This window comes from Bufo gargarizans, chromosome 3 (genome assembly GCF_014858855.1).
Source record: "Bufo gargarizans isolate SCDJY-AF-19 chromosome 3, ASM1485885v1, whole genome shotgun sequence".
Lineage (NCBI taxonomy): Eukaryota > Metazoa > Chordata > Amphibia > Anura > Bufonidae > Bufo > Bufo gargarizans.
Window position 1 is genome coordinate 22,125,142 of NC_058082.1, and position 14,518 is coordinate 22,139,659.

Here is a 14,518-nt window from a genome sequence, read left to right on the forward strand (position 1 = left end):
CCATTAATATGAAAATCCCAGAGGACTCCTTTAAAGGGAATCTGTCAGCAATTTTGGCCATGCTGCACTATTGACAGCCCAATACGATTAAAACGATACCAAATTTGTAGCATTTTAATTTTGTTTTATTTTTAAAAAAGTAAACAAAAACTTTTGAAAAAAATAATAATTTTTTTTGTGTCAGCAGTTTTAGTCATGCTAATCTGTTGTGAAAGTTAGTGAAATAGCACTTCTTTTTAAATCTCTATGTCGTTTCAGGGGATTTGGAGCTGTGTATCAGGCAAAAAAAAGCTGCAACTGCTATAAAGCAGATACGTTATGATGGACTGTTAAGAACAGAAATGCCATGTGCAGTGAAGCAGCTGATGCGGTGTATGAAAGCTGATATCTAAACCAGTAATTACCGTGCACTACACTACACCTTCATTGCTGGGAATATATAGCGTGTAGGTGTTTGCATCTATTCTGCGCAGTACGTTCTTATCCAGGTTTACTGTAGCATGAGACATTATCCAGATGGACGGCGTTCTTCGCAATATATTTCTAGCGATTACACAATGCAGATGGTCTTTTTTATCAAAAACAAAAAGACAGCTAGGCAGGCAGGTGTAGAAACAAAAAAGTCATAGGCTTAAGTGGATCTGTCAGCAGTTTTGTACCTATGACACTGGTCAACCTGTTACATGTGCGCTTGGCAGCTGAAGACATCTGTGTTGGTTCCATGTTTATATGTGTCTGCATTGCTAAAAAAAATGATGTTTTAATATATGCAAATGAGCCTCTAAGAGCAACGGGGGCGTTACCATTACACCTAGAGACTCTGCTCTCTCTGCAACTGCCGTGTACCCTGAATTTTAATTGACAGGTCCAGGCAGTGAGAACATTATCATGTCTGCGCCTGTCAATCAAAGTGCAGAGACCGCGGCAGTTGCAGAGAGAGCAGAGGCTCTAGGTGTAACAGCAACGCCCCTGTTGCTCCTAGAGGCTCATTTGCATAAACATAATTTTTCTCAGCAATGCAGACACATATGAACATGGGGCCAACACAGATGTCTTCAGCTGCCAAGCGCACATGTAACAGGTCAGCCAGTGTCATAGGTACAAATCTGCTGACAGATGCCCTTAAAGGGGTTGTGTCACTTCGGCAAATAGCATTTATCATGTAGAGAAAGGTCTATTATCTATCTATCTATCCTCTCTTGCCCACGAATGTAAGGGCGCCGTGCCAACCGTGGGGCAGCCGCATGCGGATCGCAGACGCAGTCACTTGAATGGGGTCCGTGATCCATCCGTTTTGCAAAAAGATAGAACAAGTTCTATCTTTTTGTAGAATGGAAGCACAGAACAGAACCACATAGTGCGTCCGTTTCGTGCTTCCGTTCCGCACCGCATATCCAGATTTGCAGACCCATTCAAGTGAATGGGTCCGCATCTGTGATGCGGAATGCATATGGCTGGTGACCCGTGTATTGCGGAACCGCCGTATGCGGCCCGCAGCACGGGCACGGAGCCCTTATGTTCGTGTGCAAGAGGCCTATATCTGTATCTATTATCTGTCTATTATCTATTGTCCCTGAAGGATAGAGATCTATCCAAAACGCGTTGGAGTTTGACACTTCTAGGCATCAGTAGTTCACTAAGTGAGGTCACTTAGCGTTCCATGTGAGCGAGAACATTGAACATAGGAACGGAGCCGAGCCACTGACCTGGGCACACTCCGAAAAGCAGCACCTACCTACCACACCCTGGAGATAAGTAACGGTATCTTAGAGTTGAAAAGGGGTGTGGATGGGAGGAAGAGAATAGCGGAACAAGGTATTTAAATATCATTGTACAAAACTGTATGTATTAGGCCTCATGCACACGACCGTTGTTTCATTCCGTGTCCGCTGTTCCGTTTTTTGTGATTTTCTGCGGACCTATTGACTCTGGGTCCGTTGAAAACTCTGCTAATGCACCGTTTGTCATCCGCGTCCGTGATCCGTGGTTTCAGTCCGTCAAAAAAATATATCCTGTCCTATTTTTTTCACGGAAAACGGTTCGCGGACTCATTCAAGTCAATGGGTCCGTGAAAAAACGCGGAGGCACACAATATTGTCATCCGCGTTCGCGCATTCGCGTCCGTTTTTTCCTATCATTTGCATGGCAAACTTGACAGACTTTTTTTTTTTCCTTCATGTCTGGTGATCCTCCAAAAATAAAGGAAGACACACGGAAACAAAAACGGAATTGGATCACGTAACAACGGAACCCCATTTTGCGGAACGGAACACAACAACGGTCGTGTGCATGAGGCCTTAGTGTTAAGTGAAGCAAATGTCGCTTCTTTCATAACTTTGCAATAATACTGTGTGGACATCAGTCTCCGTAATATATTAGAATGTATGGGCTCCAATGAGCCGAAGTCAGTTATTCACAATGTCGCGTGTGACTTCGTTAAATAACTTCGGTAGTTGATTTTTAAAGTGAAAAAACAATTTAAAACTTGAAACTGAACTCGGCTTCGGTAACGACTAGTACCTCGGAACTGAAGCTGAGTTCCGTTTCAAGTTTTAAATTGGTTTTCCACTTTGAAAATCAACTACGAAGTCACACGTGACTTTGTGAATAACTGACTTCGGCTCATTGGAGCCCATACATTCTAATACTGGACGGAGATAGATCTCCGTACAGTATTATTCCAAAGTTATGAACGAAGCTACTTCAGGTGAAGCATCCGAAGCTCGCTTCGCTCAACACTAGTATGCATTCACGGACACCTCTCATTAATGGTACACCAGCAAGAGAGGGGTGCGGGCGTTGCGTGGAACCTGACCTATAGATTTGCATCCATTACATACAGGCAGCAGGAGCGGTACCGCAGCGAAAGTACAGGTTGTAATCAGGGCTCGAGTCCTGCAGGAACGCGTGGGAACGGCGTTCCTGCACTTTTTTCTTAGCAGGAACGCCGTTCCCTTTCAGCAGGGCAGCGCATTGTGCCCCTCAACACTGTCGGCGCCCCGCTCTGGCGCAGCATGAAGAGAGGGACTGACAGGAGGGAAGCGCCTCAAGTGTATCGTGGCCGAGCTCTGTCCGGTCCGTGGTACAGGAGCTTTTGTTCCTGTACCCGGCCGGACTGACAGGAAGTGCTCACTTAGTGTGCACTTCCTGTCAGTCCGGCCGGGTACAGCAATGCTCCTGTATCACGGACCGGACAGAGCTCGGCCACGCTACACCCGAGGGGTGGGTGGGGAGAAAAGAGAGAGTGACAAGGGAGGGAGGGAATGAAAGAGAGGGTGACAAGGGAGGGAGGGAATGAAAGAGAGAGTGACAAGGGAGGGAGGGGCGAGAAAGAGAGAGTGACAAGGAAGGGAGGGGGAGAAGAGAGTGACAAGGGAGGGAGGGGGGAGAAGAGAGTGACCAAGGGAGGGAGGGGGGAGAAAGAAGAGAGTGGACAATGGGATGGGAGGGTGGGAGAAAGAGAGTGACAAGGGAGGGAGGGGGGAGAAGAGAGTGAGGGGGAGAAGAGACGTGACAAGGGAGGGAGGGAGGGGGGAGAAGAGGATGAGACAAGGGAGGGAGGGGAGAACGAGAAGTGACCAAGGGAGGGAGGGTGGGAGGAGAAAGAAGAGAGTGACAAAGGAGGGAGGGGGGGAGAAAGAGAGGGAGCAAGGTGAGGGAGGGGGAGAAAGAGAGTGGACAAGGGAGGGAAGGAGGGGGAGAAAGAGAGTGACAAGGGAGGGAGGGAGGGGGGAGAAAGAGAGAGACACGGGAGGGAGGGGGGAGAAAGAGAGTGACAAGGTGAGGGAGGGGGGAAGCAAGAGAGGTGGACAAGGAGGGAGGGGGGAAAAGAGAGTGACAAGGGAGGGAGAGGAGGGGGGAGAAAGAGAGTGACAAGGGAGGGAGGGGGGAGAAAGAGAGAGACAAGGGAGGGAGGGGGGAGAAAGAGAGTGACAAAGGAGGAGGGGGGAGAAAGAGAGTGACAAGGGAGGGAGGGGGGAGAAGAGAGTGACAAGGGAGGGAGGGGGGAGAAAGAGAGTGACAAGGGAGGGAGGGGGGAGAGAGAGTGACAAGGGAGGGAGGGGGGAGAAAGAGAGTGACAAGGGAGGGAAGGAGGCGGAGAAAGAGAGTGACAAGGGAGGGAGGGAGGGGGGAGAAAGAGAGAGACAAGGGAGGGAGGGGGGAGAAAGAGAGTGACAAGGAAGGGAAGGAGGGGGGAGAAAGAGAGTGACAAGGGAGGGAGTGGGGAGAAAGAGAGTGACAAGGGAGGGAGGGAGGGGGGAGAAAGAGAGTGACCTTCCCTGCCCTTTGCGTACGCCGCGTGCCGTGACTTCATGCGGAGGCACTGGATTTTAGGTGCGTTCCCACACTTTTTTTCCCAGGACTTGACCCCTGGTTGTAATAAGTGGTTGTCAAGGCGCTAGTGTCTTCCAGATATACCATACTAGTTCACGGGCATTGAACGCCATGATTTTCATGGACTCCACATCCACTGTAGAGGAGTTACCCGGTATACTCTACATCAGGCACGCTCAACCTGCGGCCCTCCAGCTGTTGCAAAACTACAACACCCAGCATGCCCGAACAGCCTACAGCTATCAGCCTACAGCAGGGCATTGTGGGAGTTGTAGTTTTCCAACAGCTGGAGGGCCGCAGGTTGAGCGTGCCTGCTCTACATTGATTCATTAGTGTATTCTGCTGACACATAAATGTGCATGAAAATGTAATTACTGTTCATCACAGAGATAATGTGCATCAAACGCCTGCTATTTGTTACATTGTAAATCTTCATCTTTTATTTCCGCTAATTACAAACATTCCTCTGTCACATGGCGCACACAATCCAGCGCCAGCGCGACTGGGCGATAAATCAAGGGAAACGTGTCAGCATACTCACCCCGAACAAGCAGTTCTGCCTCATCCGATACACTGTCAGCCGTGGTCTGCACCCTGCAGCCGTATCTCCCAGCATGCACCAGGAGGATGTTTCTAATCATTAAATCGGCCGATGACGCTTGCTGGAAAAGAAGGGAACGCCCAGTTTAGTGCATTAGAAATGTAAATATCTACAGCTGTGAAATATTGTAGATAGAGAGAGCACAGCAGCAATCACATGACGAATAGTCGCCTTGTAGCAATGTATTCACACCTGACAATTTTGTAACATTTTTAGGGTAGCAGTTTTGCAAAAATGGGAGCAAAAAAAAATAAAAAATCTAAATAATCAGAATGTGAGGTTCGTAAAAGGCTATGTACATCTTTGGAGGCAATTTTTTTTTTTTTAGGAATGCATGTTACAAATATTTTGCTAAAATATAATATAATAATAATATAAAAAAAATATTGAGCTGTTCTGTCACAAAGGGTTAACAGTTTTTCTAAGGCTACATGTGCATGTAGCATAATTGTGTGACTAGTACTTTCACTTTCTGCCGGTCATCTAATTACCCTTATCTCTAAACTACTAAGAAGTCATAAACACTTATTGAAGCCACATGCTTATCAGTGAAATAAGAACTGAGCTATAATGAGTGTGTATAAGGTCAGAGAGCAGAGATAAGGAGTCCGACAGCTCCTGGTCTGACGGAAAATACAGAAAATCCAGAGGCTGCTTTTAGAGCATGTCAGCTCTGTACAGAAAATGATTTTTAGCTAAAAATGAGTACAATGCAATAATAAAAAAAAAGGTAAACATTAGGCTCCTTTCACATGGGCGAGTTTTCCGCGTGAGGTGAACGCATTGCACCCGCACTGAATCCGGACCCATTCACTTCAATGGGGCTGTTCCGATGAGCTGTGATTTTCACTCATCACTTGTGCGTTGCATGAAAATCACAGCATGTTCTATATTCCGTGTTTTTCACGCAAAGCAGGCCCCATAGAAGTGAATGGGTCTGCGTGAAAATCGCAAGCATCCGCAAGCAAGTGTGGATGCAATGCAATTTTCACGCATAGTTGCTAGGAGATGATGTTAGTAAATTGCTAAAAGTCAATTTACTGTATTATTTTTCCTTATAACATGGGTATAAGGGAAAATAATAGCATTCTTAATACAGAAAGCATAGTAAATTGTGGCTAGCTTCATTCAGCAGGACCTGCGCTGACGTCACCGCGCTCACCACGTGGTGAGCGCGATTCCGTCATCAAATTTATTTTGGCAGGTCCTGAAAGAAGAAGTAAGAAGACGATGCCGGCTGTGCGAACAAGTGGATGAGGTGAGTGATTTATTTTTATTTTTTAACCCCTCAAGCCACATTTTACTATGCAATCTGTATTAAGAATGCTACTATTTTCCCTTATAACCATGTTATAAGGGAAAATAATAAAATTTACAGAACACCTAACCCAAACCCGAACTTCAGTGAAGAAGTCCGGGTTCGGGTCTGGGTACCACAATCAGTTTTTTCTCACATGTGTGCAAAACACATTACACTCGTGTGAAAAAACTGAGCAACGCAACGCAATCGCAGTCAAAACTGACTAAAATTGCGTACGCACTCGCACTGTTTTCCCTGATCGCAGACGCAACGCATCCGAACCTAATCCTGTCATGCTCGTCTGCAAGGGGCCTTAAGGGCTCAGGGGCAGAGAAGCAGGGCAGTGTCTACACTGCGCAGACAGAGGCAGTTGATATTTGTGTGGCTCCCATTAAAGGGGTTTCCCAGACTAGTCATGAATGTTGGATCAAGACAGTAGATCAAAAAGGCAGCAGCACTTGTATGTCGATAGGTCATCAGTATCTGATCAGTGGGGGTCCAACACCCGGGACCCCTGCCGATCAAATGTTTGAGAAGGCAATGGTTCTCACAATAATGCTGCGGTCTTCTCCAGCTTTGTCTAGATCATGTGACGTCACGTTCATCAGTCACATGGCCTAGCCGCAGTTCAGCCCCATAGAAGTAAATGGAGCTGAGCGTGATAACAAGCACAGCTGTTATACAATGTACCCTACGACACTGTGCTTGGTGAGCTGAGAAAAGGCCACGGCACTACTATATACACCTGGGTCTTCTCAAATAGCTGATCATCGTGTGTCCTGGGTGTTAGACCTCCACCGATCAGATAGTGATGACATATCCTGAAGATAGGTTTTCAGTATAAAAGTCTCAGAAAACACCTTTACTCCATTCCAACTCCTTTGAGAAACATCACAGCTGAGGCCAGGCACTGGATGCAGTGGTGCACAGGACCCCATCCATGCGGAAGTCCAGTAAAGAGAAAACCAAGAACCACAGAGCCAGAATGGAGCACCAGCGAGGAGGTAAGTATGAATTTTTCTTTAAAGGTACTGGAGGTTGAAGTACAAACCGGATTCCCAAAAAGTTGGGACACTATACAAATTGTGAATAAAAACTGAATGCAATGATGTGGAGGTGCCAACTTCTAATATTTTATTCAGAATAGAACATAAATCACGGAACAAAAGTTAAAACTGAGAAAATGTACCATTTTAAGGGAAAAATATGTTGAATCAGAATTTCATGGTGTCAACAAATCCCCAAAAAGTTGGGACAAGGCCATTTTCACCACTGTGTGGCATCTCCCCTTCTTCTTACAACACTCAACAGACGTCTGGGGAACGAGGAGACCAGTTTCTCAAGTTTAGAAATAGGAATGCTCTCCCATTCTTGTCTAATACAGGCCTCTAACTGTTTAATCGTCTTGGGCCTTCTTTGTTGCACCTTCCTCTTTATGATGCGCCAAATGTTCTCTATAGGTGAAAGATCTGGACTGCAGACTGGCCATTTCAGTACCCGGATCCTTCTCCTACGCAGCCATGATGTTGTGATTGATGCAGAATGTGGTCTGGCATTATCTTGTTGAAAAATGCAGGGTCTTCCCTGAAAGAGATGACGTCTGGATGGGAGCATATGTTGTTCTAGAACCTGAATATATTTTTCTGCATTGATGGTGCCTTTCCAGACATGCAAGCTGCCCATGCCACACGCACTCATGCAACCCCATACCATCAGAGATGCAGGCTTCTGAACTGAGCGTTGATAACAACTTGGGTTGTCCTTGTCCTCTTTGGTCCGGATGACATGGCGTCCCAGATTTCCAAAAAGAACTTTGAATCGTGACTCGTCTGACCACAGAACAGTCTTCCATTTTGCCACACTCCATTTTAAATGATCCCTGGCCCAGTGAAAACGCCTGAGCTTGTGGATCTTGCTTAGAAATGGCTTCTTCTTTGCACTGTAGAGTTTCAGCTGGCAACGGCGGATGGCACGGTGGATTGTGTTCACTGACAATGGTTTCTGGAAGTATTCCTGAGCCCATTCTGTGATTTCCTTTACAGTAGCATTCCTGTTTGTGGTGCATTGTCGTTTAAGGGCCCGGAGATCACGGGCATCCAGTATGGTTTTACGGCCTTGACCCTTACGCACAGAGATTGTTCCAGATTCTCTGAATCTTCGGATGATGTTATGCACAGTTGATGATGATAGATGCAAAGTCTTTGCAATTTTTCGCTGGGTAACACCTTTCTGATATTGCTCCACTATCTTTCTGCGCAACATTGTGGGAATTGGTGATCCTCTACCCATCTTGGCTTCTGAGAGACACTGCCACTCTGAGAAGCTCTTTTTATACCCAATCATGTTGTCAATTGACCTAATTATTGTTAATTGGTCTTCCAGCTCTTCGTTATGCTCAAATTTACTTTTTCCAGCCTCTTATTGCTACTTGTCCCAACTTTTTGGGGATTTGTTGACACCGTGAAAATTTGAATCAACGTATTTTTCCTTTAAAATGATACATTTACTCGGCTTAAACGATTGATCTGTCATCTACGTTCTATTACAAATAAAATATTGACATTTGCCATCTCCACATCATTACATTCAGTTTTTATTCACAATTTGTTTAGTGTCCAGACTTTTTGGGAATCCGGTTTGTAGAGAGATTTAAAAAAAAATCTTAGACAACCCCTTTAAGGAAAGCTCCTTTAATGTGAGCTGTACAGACCATCAGCTACTTCCAATTGTGCTGTATTGCCACTGCCCAACACCTCTACATCCACCCCTGCTTAAAGACCCTGCATTCTGATTGGCTGATCTGAAGGCATTCTGTGTTCTTATTGGTTGAGCATTCAGCCTCCAAGGATCCTTCTGCCGAGTTCTAATTGTCAAAGCTTACTATGATTTCAGTATTCTGATAATAAAGGGCAGATTTGTAGTGAATTTTTAATTTTTTTTGTGAGCAAGGCATAGCACAGTGTACTGTATATGGAGGGTGTCTTTAATTAACTGTTCATTATGTGTGTGGGGTGTTAGTTTGATAAGACAGGCCTCTGTATTACCTCTCCATTGTGTCCATATTTGATGCGTGTGTTTCACAGATACCAACAGCGCACGTCCAATCAGCTGAACTTGTTATACATATGTATAAGCGCCTTTTAACAAGCGATGCAATGCCTTGGAGTTAATTAGCAAGTGACAATACTTGTCAGCTCTTAATTAGCTGCTATGAACAATTGTCGTCAGGTTATCCTGATGCAGCACCAGTGATTAGACCAACAATGAAATAAACAGTATATACAGTATCTGTACATTATAAATGGGTTGTTCCAGAAAAAATTGGGGGGGGGGGGGGGGCCTTACTGTCATATAAAATAATTAGAATCACTATTAAACTGTCCCTTAACTCGTCAAAAATTAGGAGCTTCTTTGGTTGGAGTAGTTTTTCGGCAACTTTTACGCCTTTTTCCTCACATAAAAGGAATAAATTTGGCAGGGCCGGAGTTTCGGCCCTGGTCCAGTCTCCTCCACCCCCTCGACACTGCTTTTTGTCAAACATAAACATGCCTGTGTGAGAAATATAGTCACACTTGCGTTTAAAAGTCGCAAAAAACGGTGTCACGCAACAAGTTTACACCAAAAAAGGGCATAAAACTCTTAGAAAACTATTTAACCTCTTTCCCCTGTATGCACTATACAGCATCTAACAAAAGTGAGTACACCGCTCACATTTTTGTAAATATTTTATTCTATCTTTTTATGGGACCACACTGAAGATATGACACTCTGATACAATGTAAAGTAGTCAGTGTACAGCCTTTATAAAAGTGCAAATTTGGTGTGCCCTCAAAAGAACTCAACGCACAGCCATTAATGTCTAAACTGCTTGCAACAAAAAGTTATTTTCCTGCACTGCCTTAACTCTCTTGGACACGGAGTTCTCTGGAGGTTCACAGGTTGCTGCTGGAATCCTCTTCCATCCTCCATGATGACATCATGGAGCTGGTGGATGTTAGAGACCTTGTGCTCCTCCTTCTTCTGTTTGAGAATGCCTAACAGATGCTCAATAGGGTTTAGGTCTGGAGAGATGCTTGGCCAGTCCATCACCTTTACCCTCAGTTTCTTAAGCAAGGCAGTGGTCGTCTTGGAGGTGTTTGGGATCATTACCATGATGGAATACTGCCCTGCAGCCCAGTTTGTGGAGGGAGGAGATCATGCTCTGCTTCAGTATGACACAGTACATGTTGGCATTAATGGTTCCCTCAATGAGCTGTAGCTCCCCACAGCCGGCAGCACTCATGCAGCCCCAAACCATGACACCCCAACCACCATGCTTGACTGTAGGCAGGACACATTGAGGGACAATTACTAAGCATATTGCACCAGAATTATGGCGTAAAATGCGCCAAAAAGAATGTCATTTTGATTTGCGCCAAATATTTCAACTGTTTTCTCCAGAATTTTTACCATAAAGAATGCGTCACAACATAAATGAGTTCTAAATGTCAAAGTAGGCGGGGCTATCAAATTGGTGCATATTACGCCTCATTTATCACCCTCTTATCTACAGAAATGTCTCAAATTGTTGAGAACAATTAAGCCGGCTTATGTGGTAGTGTTTTGTGTAAAAAGTTGCATTTATGGCAGAAAGATGCGACTTTTGGTCAAAAAGTCACAATTTTGAAAGGAAAACCAACTCGTGCGAACAAGTGATGGGTAAGTATTAAACCAGGATGATACAACTGAGCTAAACTGCAGGGTTTTGTCAGTAAATTGACATTCAACAAATACAAAACAATAACAAAAACGTCCCGAGTCTGAGATAAAAGTGGCAATTTCCCCCTGGAAATGTCGCAAATATGCTTCAAAAGTCGTAATTATGTTTCAAGTGTCTCAAGTGTTGTCTGGTGGGGGGGTGGCTAACTTTGAACGTTCACGGTTCGCCGAACATGCAAACATATGGCCGATGTCCGCCAGCGCCATATTCTTTTGCATTGCGCCAAACTTTGACCCATGACGCATCCATCAGGTGGGACAGGACAGTCAATTGAGACGTTTCAGTAAATGGACACCCCCCCACCCTATAACAGAACCGGATCTGGCAGCTATTTTACATTCTGTGTTTTGCCAGTATAGGGAGAGGTTGCTTTGTGGAGAAGGGACAGGCTGTTAGGGACACCAAACTCTAGCTTATAGGGCCACAAAAGTCCTTTTAAGGACTGGTATAGGTGTGCTATCGATAGGTGTTATATAATGATGGGTGTGATATACTTATAATATACTTTCAAACATAGAAAGTATATTATAGTGCATTTGTATTGTGCAGCAGTTGTGTGCGGTTCTGCTGTGATACCGCAGGTATATAGAGGGAAATACTCTATTGGAACAACTAATTGCAACGGGTGTGATGTACGTGTTGCCCCAAAAAATACTGATTGAGGGGTGTGATATACCTTCTTCCACAAAATACTGATGGAGAGCTGCGATATACCTGTTGCCCCAAAGAAACAGGGTGGCAGGGTGGTGTGATATAACTGTTGTGTAAAAAAATAAAAATATTGAGGGGTTGGATATACCTACTTCCATAAAATACTGATTAAGGGGTTCGATATACCTGTTTCCACCAAATATTGATTGAGATACCTGCTTCCACAAAATACTGATTAAGGGGTTTGATATACCTGCATCCACAAAAACTGATTAAGGGGTCGATATACCTGTTTTCACCAAATATTGATTGAGGGCTGCGATATACCTGCTTCCACACAATACTGATTAAGGGGTTTGATATACCTCCTTCCACAAAATACTGATTGAGGGCTGCGATATACCTGCTTCCACAAAATACTGATTAATGGGTTCGATATATCTGTTTTCACCAAATATTGATTGAGGGGTGCGATATACCTGCTTCCACAAAATACTGATTAATGGGTTCGATATATCTGTTTCCACCAAATATTGATTGAGGCCTGCAATATACCTGCTTCCACAAATACTACTCTTCTCTAGGGACTTAGGCACTGGGTTATTTTGAAAATGACAGCAGAGGAAGAGGCAGGCTGTTCTGCAGGGGTGGTAAGGGTCAGGCAGGTGCACCAGGCTGGAGCCTAAGTGGTAAGTTAGAGAAGGCGTGTGCGATTACTTCAAAGGGCGCCCCAGAGTTTGTTGAGTGGCTCACTCACCCTTCCGCTTCTGTACCCTCCTCATCCTCTGTATCTGCACCCTCCTCACTTTATGCTGTGTGAACACCTAAATACACCACCACCACCATAGCCCCTCCACTCGAGTCAGAGGAATTATTTTCCCATCCATTCCCAGACCTTACCGATGGGCAGCCATTCTTGACATTGGATGAGGAAGAAGAGGTAGCAATGGCCGCCACCCGCTAGTACAGCCAGGACAGTCTTTAACGTGGGGCAAAAGACGCAGCTGCCCCGGGCCCACTTGCCCCTGGGGGCTGCCTCTTGAGCCCCGCTGGCCACTGGTGACGTGGGGGGTGATACAGATGGTAGTGCTGCAGGGGGCAGGGGAGGGAGAGGCGTCTCCCTTCCCCGTTCCTCTGATAGGCTGCAGGCACTAGGCCTGCAGCCTATCAGAAGCCGCTGCAGGCAGCGCAATGACGTCATTGCGCTGCCTGAGCCGTATAGCGCGGGATACAGGATGGAAGAGGCCTGCATAGCATCGCTGCCAGCCTTATGGAGGTGAGTATAAGTGTTTATTTTTTTTATATGGTACTACTACTGGCACATAATTGGGGGGCATCTATGGGGGCACCTGTTACTGGAACATAATTGGGGGGCACCTATGGGGGCACTTGTTACTGGCACATGATTTGGGGGCATCTATGGGGGCACTTGTTACAGGCACATGATTGGGGGCATCTATGGGGGCACCTGTCACTGGCAAATGATTGAGGGGCACCTATGGGGGCACCTGTTACTGGCACATAATTTGGGGGCATCTATGGGGCATCTGTTACTGGCACATTATTGGGAGGCATCTATAGGGGCACATCTTACTTGCACATTATTGGTGGGCACTGTGGGGGCATCTATGGGGACACTTCTTACTGGCACATTATTGGTGGCACTTTTTACTGGCACATTATTGGGGGAATCTATTGAGGCCACAAAGAAGACGTATTTTATATGGGGGAAGGGGGAGAGGAACCCTATGGGGGCTTCTACTGAGGCCACAAAAAAAAGGTATTTTATATGGGGGGTTCTGTATAGCAGTATTTTATACTGGAGCACATTATGGTGGGTACTATGGGGAAGGGGAGAGAGGAGTACTATGGGCTCATCTATGGGGGCACTAAGAAGGGGTATTTTATACTTGCAAATTATAGGGGACAAGCAGGGCATCTACTGGGGCACTATATATGGGGCATTTTATACTGGTACATTATGGGGGGCACTAGGAAGAAGGGGGGAAAGAAGCACTATGGGGCATTTACTTGGGGCACTATATAGGGGTATTTTATACTGGCACATTATGGGGGCACTATGGGGACATTAGCTCAACTGGGGGCATTAAAAGGGGGTATTTTTTGCACTGGCACTATGGGAGTGTTATTACTTCTGGGGCACAGTTGGGACATGTTGGGGGCACTGTAGGAGCACTATTACTACCATGTGTGCTCTAGCAGTGAATTATTCCTATTGGTGTGACTTTTGGGAGCACTATTACTGTGGGGGCACCTTGGCACAGTATCAGCTTACCACAATTATTTTTGGGGGACGTTATGTTTACACTATTAGTGTCAGGGGCACTATTTGCTGGGCGCAGTTATTTTAGGGCAAGGTGTGCCAATGATTATTGAAGGGCACTATCTGCATGGTACTACTATTATCAGGGGGTGTGTGTGTTGTGGTGGAGGGCGTGATTGCATGCTAGGGTGTGGGAAGGTGGGATCCAGGGGGCCCAAGTAAATTCTTGCCCAGGTTCCGATCAATATTAAAGACGCCTTGAGTACAGCGGCGATCTGTCAGTTTTGCCAAACTGAAAGTACTGCCCATGCTGCCCACCCGCTTCACTACGGGCTCCTCGGCAGTCGGCAGCCAAGTGAATCTTCCTCCGCCCACCTCAGCTGCTATTGGCTGGGAGGGAGAGGACAGCACTGCCATTGGCTGCCTGTGTATTTCAGCCTAGCAGGGCCTGCAGGGGCAGAAAAGAATGCGGCTTGGGGATTTAACATTAGGAAACATCGTTCCGCGCCCCTATGACCATATGAGGGCTTGTCTTTTTGGAACTACTGTCCATTGCCATGAATGTGCCACCTGGAATGACCTATTGTT

General features: G+C 45.8%; 1 protein-coding gene across 1 annotated transcript in view; it reads right to left on the reverse strand.

The window, feature by feature from the left end:
• Nucleotides 1–14,518, reverse strand: part of CNTN5 (contactin 5) — a 579,181-nt gene that overhangs the window by 153,611 nt on the left and 411,052 nt on the right. Inside the window, exon 15 of the mRNA XM_044285392.1 lies at nucleotides 4,877–4,997. Within this exon, the coding sequence (XP_044141327.1) occupies nucleotides 4,877–4,997 (121 nt within the window). The remainder of the gene's footprint in view (nucleotides 1–4,876; nucleotides 4,998–14,518) is intronic.